The sequence below is a fragment of the Vicugna pacos genome, chromosome 2 (genome assembly GCF_048564905.1).
Source record: "Vicugna pacos chromosome 2, VicPac4, whole genome shotgun sequence".
NCBI classification, from domain to species: domain Eukaryota; kingdom Metazoa; phylum Chordata; class Mammalia; order Artiodactyla; family Camelidae; genus Vicugna; species Vicugna pacos.
Window position 1 is genome coordinate 73,711,211 of NC_132988.1, and position 23,511 is coordinate 73,734,721.

The 23,511-nt window shown below is 35.8% G+C and overlaps 1 protein-coding gene across 2 annotated transcripts in view; it reads left to right on the forward strand.

The window, feature by feature from the left end:
* The window catches only part of MRPL1 (mitochondrial ribosomal protein L1), a 124,548-nt gene that overhangs the window by 9,701 nt on the left and 91,336 nt on the right, over positions 1-23,511 (forward strand). For both annotated transcript variants that reach the window (XM_006198279.4, XM_072942054.1), the window contains exons 3-6: positions 12,340-12,598; positions 15,202-15,285; positions 16,573-16,644; positions 19,907-20,018. In XM_006198279.4, coding sequence (XP_006198341.1) covers positions 12,340-12,598; positions 15,202-15,285; positions 16,573-16,644; positions 19,907-20,018 — 527 coding nt within the window. The remainder of the gene's footprint in view (positions 1-12,339; positions 12,599-15,201; positions 15,286-16,572; positions 16,645-19,906; positions 20,019-23,511) is intronic.

A 23,511-nucleotide genomic window follows, 5' to 3' on the forward strand; every position in this document is an offset into this window, starting at 1 on the left:
AGGAATCTCCATACTGTTTTCCACAGTGGCTGCACCAAACTGCATTCCCACCAGCAGTGTAGAAAGGTTCCTTTTTCTCCACAGCCTCTCCAGCAGTTGTCATTTGTGGACTTTTGAATGGTGGCCATTCTGACTGGTGTGAGGTGATACTTCATTGTAGTTTTGATTTGCATTTCTCTGATAATTAGTGATATTGAGCATTTTTTTCATGTGCCTATTGATCATTTGTATTTCTTCCTTGGAGAATTGCTTGTTTAGGTCTTCTGCCCATTTTTGGATTGGGTCGTTTGTTTTTTCTTATTAAGTTGTATGAGCTGCTTATGTATTCTGGGGATCCAAGCCTTTGTCATTTTCATTTGCAAAAATTTTCTCCCATTCCGTAAGTTGTCTTTTTGGTTTACTTATGGTTTCCTTTGCTGTACAGAAGCTTGTAAGTTTCATTAGGTCCCATTTATTTATTCTTGTTTTTATTTCTATTGCTTGGGTAGACTGTCCTAGGAGAATATTTTTGAGATATATGTCAGATAATGTCTTGCCTATATTTTCTTCTAGGAGGTTTATTGTATCTTGTCTTATGTTTAAGTCTTTAATCCATTTTGAGTTGATTTTTGTGTATGGTGTAAGGGAGTGTTCTAGCTTCATTGATTTACATGCTGCTGTCCAGTTTTCCCAACACCATTTGCTGAAGAGACTGTCTTTATTCCATTGTATATTCTTGCCTCCTTTGTCGAAGATGAGTTGACCAAAAGTTTGTGGGTTCATTTCTGGGCTCTCTATTCTGTTCCATTGGTCTATATGTCTGTTTTTGTACCAATACCATGCTGTCTTGATGACTGTAGCTCTGTAGTTTTTTCTGAAGTCTGGGGGAGTTATTCCTCCAGCCTTTTTCTTTTTCTTCAGTAATGCTTTGGCAATTGTAGGTCTTTTGTGGTTCCATATAAATTTTATTAGGATTTGTTCTAGTTCTGTGAAATATGTTCTGGGTAACTTGATAGGGGTTGCCTTAAATCTGTAGGTTGCCTTGGTCAGTGTGACCATTTTAACAACATTGATTCTTCCAATCCAGGAGCATGGGCTGTCTTTCCATTTTTTAAAGTTTTCTTTAATTTCCTTCATCAGCGTTTTATAGTTTTCTGTGTATAATTCTTTCACTTCCTTGGTTAGATTTATTCCTAGGTATTTTATTACTTTAGGTGCTGTTTTAAAGGGGATTGTTTCTTTACTTTCTTTTCCTGTTGATTCATCGTTAGTGTAAGGAAATGCAACTGATTTTTGAATTTATTCTTGTAACCTCCTACCTTGCTGAATTCTTCGATCAGCTCTAGTGGTGTTTGTGTGGACCTTTTAGGGTTTTCTATATATAGTAACATGTCATCAGCATATAGTGACACTTTTACCTCTTCTTTTCCAATTTGGATCCTGTTTATTTCTCTCTCTTGCCTGATTGCTGTGGCTAACACTTCCAAGACTATGTTGAATAGAAGTGGTGTTAGTGGGCATCCTTGTCTTGTCCCAGATTTTTTGGGAAGCTTTTGAATTTTTCACCGTTGAGTACTATGCTGGCTGTAGGTTTGTCATATATAGCTTTTATTATGTTGAGATATGTTCCCTCTATACCCACTTTGGTGAGAATGGATGTTGAATTTTATCAAATGTGTTTTCTGCATCTATTGAGATGACCATGTGGTTTTTGTCCTTTCTCTTGTTGATGTAATGTATTACATTGATTAATTTGCATATGTTGAGCCACCCTTGTGTCCCTGGGATGAACCCCACTTGATCATGATGTATAATCTTTTTAATATGCATTTGGATTTTATTTGCTGAAATTTCGGTGTGGATTTTTGCATCTATGTTCATCAGTGATATTGGCCTATAATTCTCTTTTTGAGCAGTGTCTTTGCCTAGTTTTGGTATCAGGGTGATGGTGCCTTCATAGAATGAGTTTGGGAGTATTCCCTCCTTTTCAATCGTCTGGAAGAGTTTGAGAAGGACTGGTATGAGTTCTTTGTATGTTTGGTAGAATTCCATGGTGAAGCCGTCTGGTCCTGGACTTTTATTTGTAGAGAGATTTTTTGTTTATTGGTAATTCAATTTCATTTCTAGTGATTGGTTTGTTCAAATGGTCAGTTTATTCTTGCTTCAGCCTTGGTGGACTGTGTGTTTCCAGAAACTTGTCCATCTCCTCTAGGTTATCCATTTTGGTTCCATATAGTTTTTTGTAAAATTCTTGTATGATAGTCTGTATTTCTATTTTATGTGTTGTAATTTCTCCATTTTCCTTTCTATTTTGCTTATTTGTGCTCTTTTTTTCTTCTTTGTGAGTTTTGCCAGAGGTTTGTTGATTTTATTTACTTTTTCAAAAAAACCAGCTTTTGGTTTGATTGATTTTTTCTTTTTTTTTTAATCTCTATTTTATTTATTTCCTCCCTAATCTTTATAATTTCCTTCCTTCTGCTGCCTTTTGGGGTTTTTTGCTCTTCTTTTTCTAATTGTTTTAGCTGGTGGGTTAGATTGTTTATTAGAGATTGTTCTTTTTTGAGGAAGGCCTGCATCGCTATAAATTTCCCTCTTAGTACTGCCTTTGCTGCGTCCCATAAATTTTGTGTGGTTGTGTTCTCATTTGTCTCAAGGTATTTTTTAATTTCAACTTTGAGTTCATCATCGACCCATTGGATTTTTTTTAATAGCATGTTGTTAATCTCCATGCTTTCCTTTTTTTCTCCTTTGTTTCTCTGTAGTTGATTTTTAGTTTCATGGCATTGTGGTCAGTAAAGATGCTTGAGATAATTTCCATCTTCTTAAAATTGTTGAGGCTTCTTTTGTGCCCAAGCATGATCAATCCTAGAAAATGTTCCATGTTCATTTGAAAGGAATGTGTATTTTATTTTTTGGGAGTGTAATGCTCTGAAAATGTCCTGAAATCTAACTTTTCTATTGTATTATTTAATTTCTCTTTATTTTCTGTCTGGAAGATTTGTCTAGTGATGTTAATGCGGTGTTAAAATCTCTGACAATGATTGTATTCCCATCAGTATCCCACTTTATCTCTGTTAGTAGTTGTTTTATGTACTTAGGTGCTCCTATATTGGGTGCATATATATTAACGAGTGTAATATCCTCATCTTGTACTACTCCTTTAATCATTATAAACTGTCCTTTATCTTTCTTTATGGCCTTTGTTTTAAAGTCTGTTTTGTCTGAAATCATTACTGCTACACCTGCTTTTTTTGGCTTTTCCATTTGCATGGAATATCCTTTTCCATCCTTTCTCTCTCAATCTATATGTGTCCTTCTCCCTATAGGTGGTCTCTTGTGTGCAGCATATTGAAGGTTCTTGCTTTATTATCCAATCTGCCACTTTATGGCTTTTGATTGGAACATTTAGTCCATTAACATTTACAGTAATTAATGATAGATGTGTGTTTATTGCCATTTTGAACTTCTCTTTGCAGTTGATTTGGTATTTCCTCTTTGTTCCTTTCTTCTTCCTTTCGTGGTTTGGTAGTTTTCCTTTGTATTATCATGGATTTTATTTAGTTTTTGTGACCCCTTGTAAGTTTTTGGCTTGTGGGTACCCTTTTTTGTAAGTCTATTAGCCCATTACTGTAACTGTTTTTATTAAACAGATAGTAATATAATCTCAAACCCATCCTACTGAGAAAAAAAAATTTTTAAAAGAAAGAAAAAAAATACTCTATATTTTCTTGCTTCCTTCTCCCACTCTTAATGACTTAGATGTCTTCTTTTACAATTTTGTGTTTATTCTATTTGTAATTCATGGTAGTTATCACCTTTCCAGTTTTGAGTTTCTCATTTCTGTAGCATCCTGCTTGTTTTCTATTTAGAGTAGACCTTTCAATATTTCTTTTAGCATGGGTTTAGTGTTGCTAAACTCTTTTAGTTTTTTCTTGTCTGTGAAATTCTTTCTCTCTCCTTCTAACCTAAAGGATAACGTTGCTGGATAAAGTATCCTAGGCTGCATCTTTTTTCATTCAGGACTTTGAATATATCTTGCCACTCCCTTCTGGCCTGTAGCGTTTGTGTGGAGAAGTCAGCTGAGAGCCTTAAGGGGGTTCCCTTGTAACTCACTCTTTGCTTTTCTCTTGCTACCTTTAGGATCATTTCTTCATCCTTGACTCTGGCCACCTTGATTAGAAATGTCTTGGTAAGGGTCTGTTTGGGTTCTTCCTATTTGGGACACTCTGAGCTTCCTGTACTTAGATATCTGATTTCTTCTCTAAGTTCGGGAAGTTTTCAGTCATGATTTCTTTCAATACCTTTTCAGTCCCCTTTGCTCTTTCTTCCCCTTATGGAACCCCTATTATGCATAGGTTGGCACTTTTTATATTATCCCATAGGTCCCTTATGTTGTTTTTATTTGTTTTTCTCTCAGCTGTTCTGATTGGGTGCTTTCTGTTGTCTTGTCTTCTAGGTCAGTTAGTCCTTCCTCTGCATTATCTAGTCTGCTTTGTACAGCCTTTAGATCAGCTCTCATCTCAGCCAATGAGTTTACCAGTTCTACTTGGTTCTTCTTTATAGCTTCAATTTCATTTTTGACATATTTTATATCTCTAAACACTATCTCTTTTAGTTCCTTCAGTACTTTGATCACTCCTTTGAAATCTTGATGTAGTAGGCCATCAATGTCTATTTCATTGATCATTCTTTTAGGGGTTTTCTCTTGCTCTTTTAATTGGGAGTGGTTCCTCTGTTTCTTTATCTTGCTCATATCTCTCTGGCACTGTGGCTTATGGAGTATCAATTATCTATTGTGGTCCTTAAGGAGTTTGTTTATCTATCTAACGCCTATGCAGGAATAAAACTTAAAAAAAAGAAAGAGAAAGAATTTTAAAAGAAGGGAGGAAAAAAGGTTTGAAAACAGTGTATAATCAATAATAGAAGAGCAATTTGAATCAGATTAGCAATCAAGTTGAGATGTCTTTTTAAAAACCGTAAAAAAAGGAAAAAAGCAAAAAACAATATTTGGAACCTGTGTATAATCAATAACAGGAGATCAAAACCAAGAGAAGTGAAAATGAAATAAGGTGGACTTTTAAAAATAGTAATAATAAAAATAGTTTAAAAGAAAAATTTAAAAGGGCGGAAAAGTCAAAGCATATACAGTTTAAAAAGTAAAAATTAAAAAGGTAATAGAAAATAGAGCAGATAAAAAAATAAAATAAAAAGAATTTTAAAAGAAGGGAGAAAAAAATTGAAAACAGTGTATAACCAAATATAGATGAGTAAGTTGAAGCAGAATAGCAATCGGGTTGAGACGTCTTTTAAAGCCCTTTAAAAAAGGAGAGGAGGGCAAAAAGAAATTTAAACCTGTGTGTAATCAATAGCAAGAGATCAAAACCAAGAGAAATAAAAATGAAATGAGGTGAATTTTTAAAAAATAATACTGATAAAAATATTTTAAAAGTAAAATTTAAAAGGGATTAAAACTGTTAGCATATATAATTGTTTAAAAAGTAAAAATTACAAAGGTAATTGAAAATAGAACAGATAAAAAAAGGGGGGTATTCTCGTGGAGACTGTGTGCTCTTATGATTTTATTGAGAAGTCTTTCTGTCTTCACGGTGTTTCACGAACTCAGCTTGCTGTTTTCAGAGGCCTTCCTTTGGCGCCCTTGTCTGTGTTGCTCCCAGTGCCTGTTGGCAAGCAGATTGTGCCCCCTCCTAACACTGCAGTCAGGTGCTGCTCTCCTTTGCGGTGGGCCGGTCACTCTGCCTCCCAATGCAGCAGTCAGATGCTGTGCTCAGGCAAGGTAGGCAGGTGGATCGCGCCCCCTCCCAGCACCCCAATCAGGTGCTGCGTTCCTCCCAGGAAGGCGGATGGTCACCCGCCCTCTCCTGGCGCTGGTCTCTACCTTGCTGTATGCAGCTGCCTGCTCCGTCTTGGGTCCTCGCTCTGTAGGCAGGCTCGGGGAAGACCATGGAATAGCCCTGCCCCTGGTCCATGCCAAAACTCAGCTCCTTGTTTGTCTTGGCGGTGCGAGTTCTCTGAGGTACCAGGGCAGAAAGGTCCTGTCTGACTCGGGCTGTAAACAAGTCTCCGTTTGGCCTTTGAGGCTGCTATGCCCTTAAGTACTGATTCAGGTTTTGACCCTGCCCCTGCCTGGGTGCTAAACACTGGAGGATATGGCCTCTGCGCCTAAGCCCTGCCTCTCTTCACCCAAAAACCTTCCACAGGTTTTCAGAGATGGGGGGTATGGCACCCTTCCCCCCAGGGCACATCAGCCGTGTTGTTTTATGGAGGGCCGAGGTTGTTTTCCCCTGTGTACCCACTCCTCCACGGCGCACAGCACCCTGCGGTCTCCCGGGGCTGCCTCAGTGCAGCTGCCCCAGTCCTCCGCCCAGCTTGGGCAACCTGTCCTGTCCCCTAGCTGCCGGCTCGGGTCTCGGGCTGGCTGTTGCAGGGACCCTCTGTGCCCGTTTAACTTAGTTCTGTTGGTCAAGGGTGCTCTGTATAGATCTCAGCCTTGGAGGCTCCCCCTCTGTCCCACTGGCCTCTCCGTTGGAGAAGGGGAGACACAGTGAACGAATGCTAGTCCTCCTTTGCCGCTCCCTCCCTGTGGGACAGGTCCCTCACTGTTTTGCCTTTTCTTCTACCAGATTTTTGGCAGCGTTTTTTGAAGAGGGCGATGTTCTGTCAGAGTTCGGCAGGTGCTCGGGTTGGCTGAATGGGTCCATGGATGTGAGTTTTGGTGTATTTGTGGGAGAGGGGAGCTACGAGCATCCTTCTACTACGCCATCTTGGCCCCCTTCTCTGCTTCTCTCTTGACTATAGGTTCTTTTTCTTGTTTCTTTGTATGTCTCAAAATTTTTCATTGACTTCTAGATATCTTGTGTAGAACAGTTGAGACTGAAATACATAGTATTTAGGCCTGGAAGAGGACATGCCTCCTCTTGTGTCACAGCGTAGATTCAGTCCCGTCAGAGGTTGAGCTGGGTTTGGGGTTTTTGTTGCTATGGTTACCACCACCAGCTTCAAATTTCTGTACTGTTACCTAGTGCTTAGGGTGGGGGCTGGGTTGCTGGAAGTTTTTTTCCCTCTGTGTTCCTGTTCCATGCTCAGTTTTCTGCCTTGTCTGTGCCTCAGGAGGGGGTCACTCTCCATGCTCTTGTTCCTCCCCTAGCAGAAGACTGCTGTTGCTTATTACTCAGTGCTCTCAGGCAGATGATGGGTGAAGGAGGGTTTCTGTTTCCCAAATCCATCCTTTGTCTTAAGTAGGCCCAGTGTCACTGGTCCTTGGGGATGAGATTTTCTCACTATTCTTCTCCCCTTCATGGTATATATCTCTCGCAGGTCATGTGCCAGAGTATCTGGACCCTTCCGTAGCTTTATTTATAGAGGTTACTGTGCCACCTGCCCTCCTCAACCCCAACCCCTGCCCCAGGATAGAAGTCTTAGTGGTTTTTTTCTTCTTTCATTCCCCTACACACAGTGGGTGTTTACCTGTTTCCTAGAAGGTTTTACAGTTATTGGCAGCACCAGTGAGAGATCTACGTGCTGCACCCTCGAGGGAGGCGTTCTAGTCTCTTGGCCTACTCCAGTCTTTCCTGGGAACACCTAGTGGGGGATCTGTGGAAAGGGCCCATGCATTGAGTGTGAACTCCCCTTGTGTCTGGATCTCTCAGGGGTTTTATACTGTCACACTAGCACTAAAAGTTAAGCTGATGTTTTTTTTTTCTTACCTGCTTGCCTTCCTCATTCTCTGCTATGGGTGAGACCATCCTGGCAGGATGCATGTGGAGTGGGGCTGTGGGGAGATTGACTCCTTAGATTTCAGGCCTACTTGGTTGCCCTGCTATCTCAGCTCTTTTATAGGTTCAGGAAAAGTTGTGCTTTTATCTGACTCTGTCATTATTAATGTTCTTTCCAGCTTTTATTTGGATTATTATTGACTGGGTTTCATTCTGTCAGTTTTTACATCGTTAAGTGTAAGCAGAACTTCTGCATTTAGTTTAATGAATAAACCAGCATCAGAGATGTTGGTGCATTTATTTATGTGATTACACTGAGATATAAGAATTCCAGACATTGATATTCCATTAATAGTTATATGCCCTAGGCATTTCCTCCTTAGTTCTCTTTAGTTCAATTTAGTTTGACTGCGGTTCCCACCCCTCACCCCAATTCCTCAATGTAAAGGGTTCTTTAGCCTTAAAAGGACTTGGATCTCTGGGGTGACAGATTTTCAAAGGTCTCATAGTGAGATTTATCATAGGACTGAATTTTTTCTTAATCTTGTTTTATTTGGGTATAACCATAGAATTATTTTTCCTTTCACGCTTTCGAAGTTAAGAGACAGGGGAGGCAGGGAGGAAGTTATTACCTGAATACAGTCTCTTATTACTCATTTAATCTATGTGGTTTAGTTACCCAGGCAACTGCAGCTGAATTATGTTCTCTTTAATTCAGACTGCCAGGTGTTTCTCCCTCACCTTCCCCAAAACCTTTCTAGTATGATTGTTTTATTCCCTGAGATTCATAGTATTTAAGCCCTCTTGATAGGACTTTACATAATTGCATGAACAATAAAGTGCTTGTGGATGTGATTCATATGAATAAAAACAGACAATTTTTGGACGGTCATGGAAACAGGTGATGGGTTTATAAAATTAATTATTATTGACAGATTTTATTCAATTGCAAGTTTTTTAAAAATTTTTGGAATAAAGTGTTTTCCTTAGAGTCCTATTTGCTCTGTTATAATGATGTTATACTTAACAGTGTTCTGTTTGTAACTTAACAATATTTTCACTGAACCATCTCAAATACTTTGTGAAACAAGGTCCAAAGTATATATAAGTAAACCACTGTATACCCAACCCAGTCTCTTTATGTATCAGACTTTTGGGGTTTGCAAATATTTATTAATTTAAAAATCATATTTTAACTTCTGGGAACTTTGTATTATTAATTGCAAATTAAACGGACAGGTTCAGCCATGATTAAAAATTCAGTGGTAAAATCAGCACTTGTGTAAACTAAATCTGTAGGTAATAACTAGAATATTTATTCATTTGTTTATTTTAGAGAGTTTATCACTAAAACAGGCCATCTAGGCTCCTTCTTCTGTTGGCCTCATTGCTCTTTTACTAAATGTAAAGTGTGATTTCCCGTTTGGAAGATTTCAGAATTTTGTGGCATACTTCCAAGTTCTATTGAGGCATGTTGCATCCATCCACTTGGGCACATACTAAGACTTGTCATCAGTCCAGTAGGACACCTGTGTCCCATTAAAAATGAGCACTGTCATTATCTGCTATTCTGTTGAATTGCTCATTAGTTGGGAGGATACTATTATTAGTGTGGTAATAAGGATTCATTAAGGCTATAAGTGAGAATGGATTATATGTTGGATTGGTTTTTGAGGGTTTTTTTTTAAAATCATTTTACTATCATCTATTTCTTTCACATATATTTTATAGGAGCCCATATTAATTTTGTATTGCTGCTGTAACAAATTACCACCAACCTCATGGCTTAAAACAACACAAGTTTATTATCTTGCAGTTCTGTATATCAGAAGTCCAACATGGATCTCAGTGGGCTAAAATCGAGGTGTCATCAGAGCTTTGTTCCTTTCTAGAGGCTCTAGGAGAGAATCTGTTTCTTTACCATTCCCAGCTTCTAGAGGCTGCCACATTCCTTGGCTCAGTGGCTCCGCCTTCTTCCATCTTCAGAGTGAGGAATGGCATATTGAGTCCTATGCTCAAATTTCTCCTGTCTCTTCCCATCTCTGTCAGATGCAGATATGAAAGGGGAAAGTTTTTCTGCTTTCAAGGACTGTGTGATTAGATTAGGACCACCTGGATAATCCAGGATACTGTCCCCATCTCAGGTTATTTAGTCTTAATAATATCTACATAGTCCTTTTTGCCATGTAGATATGGATGGACATCTTTGGGAAGCTTTTATTCTGTCTACCAGAGAAGCCAAACATCTCTCTAGAATATTGTTTCATTGATAAAAAAACTTGTATGGTTAAAAGATTATAGGTGTGATTTGAATTAATACTGAGAAAATATGTCACCTCTAGTTCTGTCTTAGCTTCAAACTTTAACCTGCATTTACCTGTTGAACATATTTTCTTAGATATTTTTGTAAGCATCTTGTTAGGGTTTGCTATGTAATAAGCCACCCTACAATTGTTTATCATTGCACACACATATGGGTGAGCTGTTCTAAGCTAGGTTTGGGTAGGTGTCTTGGCTGACCTTGGCTGGGCTTGCTGTGTCTCTGTGAGTCTGCAGGTGAGCTGAGAATTGTCTAATCTAGCCTGGGGCTCTGTGGGGGCAGCTCTGTTTTACGTGCCTCTCATCCTCCCACCTTTGGGCTAGCCTAGGCATGTTCTTATGAAAATGGCAGAAATGCAAACATACAGGTAGAAACAGATAAAGCCTCTTACGGCCTAAGCTTAGAGCAGAGAAGCTGTCACTTGCTTCATTCTGTTGGCTTACTAGTCACATGACCAAACCAAGGTCCTGGGAAATATACTGCACCTTTTTAAGTGGAAGGAACTGCAAAGTCACTTAGTAAAGGGACTTGAATAGAGAGGATAAAAAATTGGGGCCAATTGATGCAACTAAGCCCACACTCAAACACCACATTGCCCCAAACTCCAGTTCATCTCTGTGACTACCTCCCTAATAAAAAACCCATTTTGCTTTCTTTATTTCTGATTTTAGTTAATGATGCTAACTCTATGTCTAGTCACCCAAGTCAGAAACCTACAAAGTATTCTAGAGTCTTCTCTTTACCTTTTCCCTATGTTCAATATTTACCTTGTAAAATATTTCTACAATTTCTCCAGCCTATTGCCATCACTGCTTTGGTTCATGCTGTCATACCTCCTTGAGAAGAAAGGGAGGGAGTTATCTCTTAATTGTCTCTAATCCAGCTTCCTTCATATCCATCCCTTATATTGCACCCAGAATACTCTACTTGAAATACAGATGCCAGTCTTGTTTATTGGCTTCTTATTGCCTCTAGAGGAGACCTTCTGTGATTTAGATTCTCCAGCCTCATCTTCTGCTGTTTCCCACCTTATGCTTTACCCTTTAGTTCAGAAGTCAGCAAAATATGGCCAGTGGGCCGAAAAATCAGGCCCGCTGTCTATTTTTGTATGTTTCATGATCTAAGAATGGTTTTTACATTTTTAAGTGATTGGGGGAAAAAAACAGTAATTTGTGACATATGAAAATTATAAATTATTAAAAATATAAAACTTGTCTTCATAAGTAAAGTTTTGTTAGAACACAGATACACTGATTCATTTTGTATTGTCCATGGCTGCTTTCACATTACAATGGCAGAGATGAGTTATTGAGACAAGAGACCATAGAGTATTTGCTATCTGGTCCCTTACAGAAAAAGTTTACCAACTTCTGCTCTAGTCTGCTAGAACTTACAATAGCTCCCCTTGTGTACGATTCTGTTTATCATGCTTCATCATGTGATTTTTAATATATTCACAGTTGTGCAACCATCACCACAGTCAATTTTAGAACATTTTCATTATCTTCCCTCAAAACCCCATGCTCATAAGCAGTCACTCCCCATTTCCCTAACCCTCTCCCCCAGACCTAGACAGCCACAAACTACTTTCAGTTTCTATTGATATGTCCATTCTTGATACTTCCTGTGTATGGAACCATACAATATGTGGTCTTTTGTGATTGACTTTTTTCACTTAGCATCACGTTTTCAAGGTTCATACATACTATAGCATGTATCAGGACTTCATTCCTTTTCATTGATGATAAATATTCCACTGTATGGATAAGTAACACATTTAATATATCCATTCATCAGTTGATGGACATCTGGGTTGTTTTACCTTTTGGCTATTTTGAGTTAATACTGCTGTGAACATTTGTGTGCAAGTTTTGGTATGGTCATATATTTTCATTTGTCTTGGGTACATATCTAGGCTTATTCTTCCTTATCCTTCAAGAACTGACTTTGGGGTCATCTCTTTCAGAACCCTTTCCTGGCCTCCTAGGATGGGTTAAATGTCTTTTCCCTATGGTTCTGATAACAGTCTTATAGTACTTACCACATTATATTGAAATTATCTATTTACATGTCTCTCTTCTCTAAGTTTTTGGAGAGCACTGCCTTATCCAACTTTGTATCAACTGCAAACAGTACAAGAGTTCACTTAATATTTGTTGAACTAGAAAAACTGTAAAGTAATCAATGCTTTTAAATTAAACTTTATCTTTTGTCATTTTTTTCTGATGTGCAGTGCCTTTTGTTTTTTTTTTAAGTCTCTTGGACTACATATTGAGATAACTGATCTTGGACTTACCTTTCCTTAAGGCCTGCAAAGAAAACAAAAAAAGGTGCCAAAGAAAAAGCATCAGATGAGAAAAAGGATGAGATAGAAAAAATAAAGTCATATCCCTTTATGGAAAGTGAACCTGAAGATGATGTCTACCTGAAACGCTTATACCCAAGGCAGATATACGAGGTGGAGAAAGCGATTCATTTACTTAAGAAATTTCAGGTTCTGGACTTTACTAATCCAAAGCAAGGCGTTTATCTTGATTTGACACTGGATATGGCATTGGGGAAAAAGGTATGTAGACTTGATTAAAATAAATTCACCTGTGAATGGTTTAATGAATTGCTGTTTCTTAATTTTAAAAATTCTTGTCTCCCGTAATAATTTTTAGGAAATCTTATGCTCTTTTTGTACTTTAGGATGAAAAATATGTTTTTCTGTCTTTCCATTTTCCAAATATGAAATAAAATGTTGAAAATATTCTGCAGAGCTGATGAACATACAATGCCTGAATCTCTTATTCACCTGAAAAATCACTGGTACAAATTTTAACAAAAGTAGTGTTAAAATTAATTGGAGTATTACCGTAACTTTGTAAAATGACTTAAGCTGCCTCTGTGTGATATTCCTACTCTGTAAATGAAGGCTTTGGATTGGGTCAGTGGCCTTCAGATATGTTCCTTAGAATCCTGAGTTGAGACTAAGTTTGTATGGGTTGGGTGCAAAGCCCCTTACTCTCGTTTCAACCAGAACTCTTCTGTTTTGTCTGTTTATGTATTGCAGTTTCATGGAAGACTTGTTTATAAAGCTCTAAAAGTAGGAGAAACACTAAATTAGAATTGAGGTCCATTATGCTAAATTTTGTAAGCTGCTCACTTAAGAAATCTAATTTTCTTGGTGATGATATATTAATTTTTATTCTGAGGGTATCTTTTTTGGGGTTAAACTAGAAGATGTATGTTTTTGAATACAATTTAACAACCTCAGTGGCAAAAGTAATTGATTTTTTATGTTTTATTTATTCATTTTGTGGGGGAAGTTAGTTAGGTGTTTTTGTTTTTTTTTTAACAATTATACTGGGGATTGAACCCAGGACCTCCTGAGTGCTAAGCACGTGTTCTACCACTGAGTTATACCCTCCCCTCCGTAACAGTAATTGAGCACAGGAGGAGGCAGTACCACACAGTGCTTAAGAGCATAGGCTTTGGAGTCAGGTTACAGTACAGGCTGGAATCCTGACATCACCGTTTACTTGCTCTTTGACTTTGAGCTTCTGATTTAACCTCTCCAAACCTCAGTTTTTTCACCTCTTTATTTATAAAGGGAGTTAAAAATTCTTATTAGTTTATATGATTATATTCAGGATTAAATGAGATAACAGTAAAGGATTTGGTGTTAAATAATAACAGATAACATTTACTGGAAACTTCTGTTTATCAGCAGCAATGCTACATGCTTTGCATGCATTTTCTCATTTAATCCTATAATAATCTCAGAAGAGGAAGCTGAGACACAGAAAATGAAGTAACTTGCTCAATCAAGAACAGTGGGGTAGAGTTAGGGTTTGAACCTAACTGTCTGTCTCATTTCTTAGTTCTTATTTATTAGAAATAGTTTATATTAGCTCTATTATAATTTTATTTTATACCATAATGTTACTATTAGTTCTTTTATTTTAAAATGTTGTAGTGTCCGAGATGAACACTTTCTCAGTTAACCAGCTGTAGGGTTCATTTCAGAAATGAAAGCCACTTGTAAACTAATGGCATTGCAAAGGTTCTGTTGTCTTCCTAAGACATTTTTTGTTCTTGATAGAGTGCTTGTAAAACAAGCCATTATTCCCCCGGGGGATGCTATTGTTGTGATTGCTTGCCATTGGAAAATTTACTGAAGCTAGTTGTGACATGTTAATGGCAAAGGAATGCCAGTCAATAAAACTGAGTTGCACGTCTGATATAAACTGTGCTTAAGAGTTAGTGCCTTTTTGTCTGAAAAGAAATCCTTGCAGGGTTATCTCCACTCAAAACAAAGATTTTGTAAAAGTATAATCTTTCTATCAGTTTTAATTAGGGAATAATTCCTTTTCTCTTTCTTCCAGATCTTAAGGCTGCACCAAAACTATGGGCCTAGAATTTGTTTTCCTGTAAAGTCTCCCTAAGAGCTCTGAGGCACAGGCCTAGACAGGTCCTTGACCAAATGACTGAACAAATTAGTTCTGAGGCCCTGTAGAAACTCTGCCTGTATTAGGGTGCCTCAAGTATGTGCCATTGTTTATTTGGGACTTTCAGATATCTGAAAGTAGTGGGTGGTGCAGGTTGTTTTAAAATAGATTACTTGGAAGAGCCTTTCTGGCTTGGCAAACTGTCTTGAATTTCTGGTTAATATCATCTGATTTATCTGATTGTTAAAGCCAATGATGGAGATCCGAGTGACCTACTAAGCAGATCCGCTGGATATTGTTCAGTATTCATAGCTCTATTCATATCCTCCTTGATGGTGTGAAGAAATTACATGTTCTTTTGAATTTAGTTCTAGGTAGCAAGCATTTATTGGCATCTGTCATGTGGTAAGCATTGTATTGGGTGCTGGGGAAGATAGGGGTATGCAAACACATCTCTTAACATAGGAGAGACGGTGATGAATGATGTAGAGATAGAAGCCAAGGGCCATGGGACTGTGGAGCTGAGAAGAGAGATTTAGATTTTTATTATGGTTTCTTATAAAAGAAATATAATCTCTTATGCCTTAAATTGTAATCAGTGAATAGTTCTGGATTCATGAGAGGATGTATGGTAGAATGAAAACATTAAAAACAAAGCATGTCAGTTTTATATAGATGTGAGAGATAGAGAAAAGATGAATTTTTCATAATTGTTTTTCCATTGTTGTGTATTTAGAAAAAAGTGGAGCCATTTGCCAGTGTTCTTAGTTTTCCATACCCATTCATTTCAGAAGTCAATAAAGTTGCTGTATTTACAGGGGTGAGTAACTGCTGTAAACTTTTTATATCATTAATTTTTTTTTACATACGACATTAATAAGTGATTAGAATAACTGAATGAGTAAAGTTAGAGAAAACCCTAGCATTCCCCTAGTCTTACATTCTCCATGTGAAGCTCAAAGCTATTTGATGACTTATTTGAGTTTATGTCATTAGTTTGAGAGAGAGCTCAGTCACAACATTAACTTCGTCATTATACATCTACCACATTATGTTTCTCAGAAACTGAAGAGAAGTATAGGATTTATCCTACTAGCTGCTCATACTCTTCTCTTCAAACAACAATAATAAAATTAACTTAAAAGCAATGGGCCAACTTAGTGCTGTGAAGACACAGAAACCACACTTTTAAAAATGTCTAGTCTGTAGTCAGGAAAGTCCAGGCTATAACAAATATAGTGAAACAGCTCTTTGTCATTTGTTTTGTCTTAAACATTTGTTTACAACGTGTTTATGAGTTTGTTTATTGAAGTTTCTGACTATTCTTCATCCACCTCACTTTTAATGAAGAGATTCATTTTTCCAGGAAAAGTAGAGAATATAGCTCTTGAGATGCCACACAGAACTTGAGTAACTAAAGGAGTGATATATTTTCACAGTAAAACCAAATGGCATAAATGGAACATATAGAAAAAACACTAATACCGTGTATTTTTTTTTGAATTTTCAGATAACAAGCTAAATTTTGTTTCTGTCATTTCTTAAAAATTTTTACTCTTCTATATTGGTTTGATAAAATGTCTTCATTTAAATTAGCAAAACTAAATATTTTTATAGCACAAGGAACTGTATCCAGTTTCTTATAATGAGCTGTAATGGAAAAGAAACTGAAAAATGTATGTGTATGTATGTGTGTGTGTAACTGAGTAGCTTTGCTGTACACCTGAAACTAATGTTTGTAAATCGACTGCACTTCGATAAGAAATAAGAAAAAAAACCAAAACCTAAATATATTTTAATTTTTTACTTTTGCAATATGATATATTGATGGCATTGGAGACTTAAATTGAACTATTTGGTGTGTTCCTAATATGCCATTTTGATGTATTTCCTCATATATTAGTTAAGAAACACCTTAGTCACTTACAAACTAAACTTGTTCTGGTTGTAATATCTCTGATGCATCTGGTTGAAAATTGATGCATTTTTTATTTAAAAGTAAAAAACACAGTTTTTACTTTGAACTGTCGTGTTATTTGTGACAAAATGCTTGAAAGCAGGCAGAATTTGTTTAAGGATTGATGTTCAAAATATTTTATTTTGGTAGAATGCATCAGAGATTAAAATAGCAGAAGAAAATGGAGCTGCGTTTGCAGGAGGAACTAATCTGATTCAGAAGGTACAGTGTTGTTTTTGTGTTCATTAGTTACAGAAATTGTTCCGTTATCTTTGTCACCCATTGATTTATTACATGTGGGACATAACCACTGTACTCATATCTTTTGATAAATGGTTAGGTAGAGCTTTACAAAACGGGAAAATTTTCCTACTCTTTTGAGTCTCAAAATCAAGCTAAGAGAAAACTATCCAGACAGTCTGGCATTAAGTATGCTTGATTTATACTGTGATTTTTTTTTTTCCCCTTGCTTCCTATGTGTTTCCTAGAGTTTCGTGGGTAGGCCGGAAAGGGTGATATGACTCTGTGGTTTTGAATGTGAGATTCAAGATAAAATCTAAAAGGTAGCACATGTGGATATCTTTATTCATAGTTTGAAGATCAAATACTAGTTTTGATTTCTGGGAGTGAAAAGTGTGATTTGCTTTAGTCACAAAGGATAGTATCTGACCTCTATAATATGTTTTTTTTGGTTACTTTTAACTTTATCACCCGCACCCCCCCAGCCCCATTGGTTCAAGTGGTGTAGGCTCAGCATGGAGGCAAAAAATGATCATATAGCCTGTCTTGAGAAAATAGGAGAGAATTTGTGGAGCCTGTTTGCAACAAAGACAGCATTTTTTTTTTTTAAGAGGTGGAAGAAGAGGCACATCTGTTGAACTTTGGGAGTTATTCTGAAAATACAAAAGATTTTCCGTAACATTCTAATCTTCTCTTCTAAATTTAATCATTTAGACTCTGTAATACTTTTCTTTTTTGTTTTTAGAACAGGAGAAAGTGATTTGAAAGTTTATCTTTTGTCCCATATTCAGATTTTGATTTGGGGGAAGTTTTAACTCGACCCTTCTTTTGGGATGCACATGCATCAGTGCTTGTAGTTTGTTTTTTTCTATCCAAGTAGTAGTCTAAATTTGGTGTGAATTCTGGATTTTTAAGGAGAATTTCCAGAATTATTTTGGGGAGCAGAAGTAATGGAAAATATGAAGAGATTATGCTTTCATAGAGATTCTAGGTGAAAGTCACAGGGTGTTACCCAGTACTTTCTGGCGTATCATACATTTTAATTTAATAAGATTATTAAAATTCTTTAAATTATTAAAAAAATAAACAAAACCACAGATTCTTTGGAATTTGAGAGTGGAGCTTGATCTTTGAAATCAGAGAACTAGCCATTCTTATTAAACTTGTATGCTGCTTTCCATCTGTTTTTTTCCCGCAAGCCTAAGAGTATCATATAGAACTGTCACAGCAGCAGTAGAGTTTAAATAGATACCTCCACTCCTTAAATGCTCAGTAAGAAGTTACTTCTCAAGAAAGAAATGGTAAGGGAGCAGAAAGTGTTCTGCAGCATTAAATCCATTAAACAAAAACATATTTGAGAAAGTAACCCAAATAAGGAAACCAAGTATATTTTGAATTATTTGGTAAATAAAATATTACAGGAACAGAATTTCTCTTTAGGTGCCCAAGTGTTAATCTATTATTAGAGGGAAAAATGCCACCTTTATAAGGCATCAAAACCAGTATATTCTTGTAGATTATCCCCTGGTATCTTAAAATTCATCCGTTTTGTGTTTAAAAGGTATTCAGGTTGTGAAGTAAATTCAGTACAGTTTTGTAAATAGTATCATGGCTGCAATTTTTTAAAACATATTTCTGTATTTTTAATTAGTTTAAATACTTAGTTTTTAAATTTTACTTAGTGCTTATAATAGGTAAACGTAGGATGAATTTACTGAACTTTTAGCCATTTCTTAGGTAAGACTTTTATTTACTAAATTCATTTTGCTTTGATTACAATACTTGTGAAATATCAGAAGTATGCTTGGTTCTAAGGGATTTTAAAATAGTTTCATTTTTACTTGTCTCTCTAAAGCATGATTTCCATCTATATAGTTTGGTATTCTGTGATAATAGTCTTAAGGTTAACTATAGCATAACTTTCAAACATAATTTTTAATTTAATTCAAAGGAACATGTTTTAGAATCAGCATTGGAAGATCTTAGAGTAGAAATTTCACGTACAGTTCTTTGTCATTTCAGAATTGCCTCTGCTTTCATATTTTTAGTGATGAGAGCTCTGGTTCTGAAACCATACTGCCTGTATTTGAATTTTGGGTGTGCCTCTTAAAAGTGCACAGACTGACTCATCTTCCCCAAGTCCTCAATTTCCTCATCTGGCACATGTAATCAATATTAGTACTGTTCCCTCTTTTGGTTATTGTGAAGACTTGATGAACTAAACTATGTAACGTATTTAGCAGAATCCTTGGCATGTGATTAGTGCTTGTTTAATGTAAGTTATTGTTCAAGGGAGTGGAGTATGTTATTTAGGGAGTAAAGAACTTGTAAAAAGAGAGAATAATAACAGAAAGATAAAATTCCACAATCACTGCTTAATTTTGCCAGAGTTCAAGTTTTTAGCGTTCACTGTGTAACCCCAAACCAAGACTGTGGATGACATATTGTGGTAAGATTTTATGCAAAAAGAGTCCTTGCTAAATATTTGTTGCTAGGTAATATTGTTCTAAAAAGTTGCTTCATTTTATAATGAACTAAATTTTTAAATGGAGTGTACTGTAGTAGTACAAGAATTATTTGGGGGTGCCTGGATTAATTTAAAATGTCTTTTAAAAATTGAAGTTATTCTCTTTGCTTTCAAAATGAAATGAGAGTATGGATAATAAAATACAAGTAAGCTTGTCTTTGACCATCCCACTCTTACTTTATTTTTAGTTATTAGAGGCAAAGAGAATTTTTGTTTCAGTTCTTTGTGAAAATAATTATAGATTCAGTTCTCTTAATGATCTATATTTAGGAAGGCAGTGTATTTGCTAGTGGTTTGACAGCTAGTGTTATTAATTTTATAAGTGATCCATTGCAAAATTTTCAGTGTGTTTCTTCAGTCTTAATGGACGTACGAATTCAACTTTGTGGGATTGTATGAGCCATATATATATCAGTGCTATGTTTTAGCTTGTAGCACTTTTGCCTAACATAACCTTATGGAAGAATTAAACTTAATAAATGCTTTTTTTTAAATGAATGTGGCTATATTTAAAGGAAAACGTCAGAAAATGTTTTGCTGCTTCTGATGGTTTTCATAATTGGCAGATGTGTTCATATGATCCATGTGTGTGAAGAAAAAATTGTGCTTAATGTCTATTTTCTAAATTATAAGGGAAATTGCTATATTATACTTTATTTTCAGAAGGATGAAGATTTTTATATAATCTAAGATTATCTTTTTTCCCCCGATTTTCAGATTTTAGATGATGAAATTCAACCAGACTTTTATGTAGCTGTTCCAGAAATAATGCCCGAGCTTAATCCATTAAAGAAGAAACTGAAAAAAAGATTTCCTAAGTTTACTCGAAGTAAGGGAGAATTTTCTTTACTATGTCAGTATGCTATCAACAACTTTCTAATATATATGTTTAGTTAGAAAACAAATCTGCTAATATCTATGTAGAATAAATAATATGTCCTGGCATTTGAGTTTTATATTATCTAAGAACATGTGGGTTTGATTCTTTTTCCTTTGGCATTAATGTTGGTGATTTAATATAATTTGAAATCCTATTGTATAATACAATTCTTTAAATTTAGGCCATAGTCTACTTTTAAATTACTGGGACATAGTACTCACTAGGTATGTTATCATCATACTATTCCATACCTCTTTATCAATATAGTGTGTATGCTCATTTATGTCAGCAATCAGCATATATACATGAGTGCTTACAGTGTGTGGCTCTGTAGTTATTTCCCTTAAGCAGCTTTCCCCTCTGGGTATTTCCCCCCTTATGAAACCTAGTAAGAGAATTAAGTTTGCTCCATAAATAGCCTTGTTATAAAGTATGAAGTGTTATATGATAAATTTACAGGGCACTGTAGATGTTCAACAGAGGAGGGATTTACATGGTGGGGAAATCAGAGAAGGCATCCTGAAGGAGGTGACATGTAAACTGTACCATGAATAATCTGATGAATGGATTAAGGGGAGTATAATTTTAAGTAGAAAGAATCTGTTAATCATATACACTGAAGTAAAGTCAGAAATTATAGGCCCCATTCCAGAAATATCAGTTAGTTCTCTTTAGCTCTAGTGAATGGTACTTCTATGTTGAAATGAGAGAATATGTTAGGTAGATTGATACCATATTTAGCAAGATCTTGGAAAAAGGTCCTAAAAAACTTGTACTTTTATTCTATATTCAGCAAGAATCTCTTAGAAATTTTTAAGGTGGGAAATTCTTTAGAGCTTTAATCTAGCAAAAGTTTGTAAGATGCATTGGCATGAATCAAAACTAGAGATCAGGAGACCAGTTCAGGTGCAATCGCCAGAGACTAATAAAGATAATGTTTAAACTAAAGTCTTCATAATGAGACTGAAGTGAAAAGGACAGTTGTCAAAGATAATAGGACTTTGCACTAAGTAGTTAGGAGTGGACAGGTTGAGAGAGAGAAAGGGAAGTATCAAATGATGCTGAGATTAAGCCTAGGCATCTCCTAATAAACTGATATCATTTATGGAAGCAGGGAGTAGATTTGGGAGGAAAAATAAGTCCATTTGGAGACACAGTTTCTTTTAGATGGAGCTGGATATCTGCTGTAGGTAGATGTTATTTCAAATAAAGTTTTATAGTGTAAATAGAGCAAATATTTTAACACTGTTTTAGTAGATTAGTCTTCAAATTTTAACTCTAGTTAAACTAAAAAACATCCTGCTAAAATTCATGCATGATAGCCACTAATGCTCATCTGAATTATAGATCATGTTCTATACTGTAAACAAATTCAAATGTACTCTCCAATTCTTTTGTGGTACTAGAGTTTTGTTTATTTTTGGTAGTCTGCATTGAATAACACATCCTTATGGGATATTGGACCGAGGTTTGGCACTTTTTATTAGGCACTTGGATTATAGTAGTATTTGTTTTCATGGAATCAGACTTACATTCTTTTCCTAAGTAAGACCTGAAATTGAACATTATTTAAAAAAATTAAACCAGAATTGCAATTAAATTTGAAAATAATTCTCATAATTTTTTTCTAATTAAATTCAAGCTCAACAAAACCAAACAATACTAAATATAGTCAATTAAAACTGAAACTGAATACTGAATATATCTGTTTTTAGCTAGTGCCTTGCTTTGCATGGTGAACTGGTTTTTCACAGAAACTAGTTTTGTCACCTTTGTTACTTTATCCATTCTTTATAACTCTCTTGGCCTCAATTTTCTTTAGTGTTGAGATGTTTTTATCACCGTTTTTTCTGCAAAATTTGGGATTATTATTTTTAGTCTGAAAGGTTTTCAAATAACTTACTTCTTTATTTCAGATAAGAAGAATTTCCCTTTAAAATGTTTATTTTTATTAGTGGGCTTTGTTTCTACTTTCATAATGAATCATAGCATCTGTATTCCATGGTCAAGTTACCTAGGTATGTTTCCTCCTCCATTTACTTAACAAAGCGTCTTGGAAAAACAGACATGCCTTCCTCCTCTATAACTTTTTCTTTTCACCCCAACATGATCTGTTCAACAGCACTGGCAAAAAACATTTGTGTTCTTTAAACATGAAGACAAAGGATTAACCTGTCAAAAATGTTAAAACAGAACACACCAGATATGCATTAGAACAAATGAAGCTTGTATTATGCGTTTTCAGAGCTTATTCAGATTCTTGTTCAGGAACATTTGATTCCCCTTATAGCCGACAAGAGACATAAGGGTAAAATAGAAATTACGTTTTGAGCAAATGGATGGAATTAAAAAACAAACAAGCCCCTGCAGCTGAGCTCATTAGTTTCCCATTTTGTCTTACATTTTGTTTTTCTAATGGGAGTGGGTGTAACCATCTTGGCTGGATTGAATGTGCACATTTTGCAGCATGTTTAGTTTTATTTGTTTTAATTGCTTACGTAACTATAGGCAAGTTCTCTATTTTTCAAATGCACATTTGGCTTGTTTTCGTAGTATTTCTTTTTTATCTCATTAAAAAAGGACATTTGAAACTTGCTTTTAACAATTTCTTGGAAAAAACTGGGCTTTATTTTGCTTTGTCAACTAGCTTTTTTCTCCCCAAAATAAATGCCCTCTGAAATTCTTTCATCTCTAATATGTATTTTATTGATTTTTTTATTTTCTTTATTCCCAATGTTATTATTTAGCACTTACTAAACAAAAAATGCTGATATGAAAAATATCTTGGCTTAATGGAATCAATTTTCTGTTAGGCATATTAACCCATAGTAGGTACTACGGCATATGTGGAAATAGTTGAATTTCTTTTAACCATACCAAGTTATTGGCAGGTAGGCAGGAAAGGGACATGATTAGAAAATTAGACCCACTGATGTGCATTCCTCTTAACACATAAGCTCTTGGAATTGGACATCAGTGTTCCAGTTGGAGTCTTGTCAATAGGATATTCCAGCAGACTTGTCCAAAGAGTATTCACACCTATTGAGTAGGCCACTGTTTTCTGTAAGGAAGTTGGTGTTGTATCATATTTGAGAGTAATGAATGTACAATTACTGAAATCTAATGTGAATGATTTTTAATTAATGGATCGACATGCTGAACTTCAGAGTATTGCTTGCATTATTGAAACAATTAGAATTCTTTGGTTATATAAAGAAAAAATGAATGCTAAAACATAGGGAATTTTTGCAGGGTAACTAATTTGAGGTTTCCTTCAATTCTCCCCACCCGCCCCCCCCATCCATTGGTTTAAAAACTATTTCTGTGTGAAAGACTCCAGTGATGATTAGGTATAATTATAATTATTATAGATGAATTATTGATGTATTACACCTGGTTCTCTTACTCTCCTTCATTTCCTTTACTCCAGCCATAGTGGCTT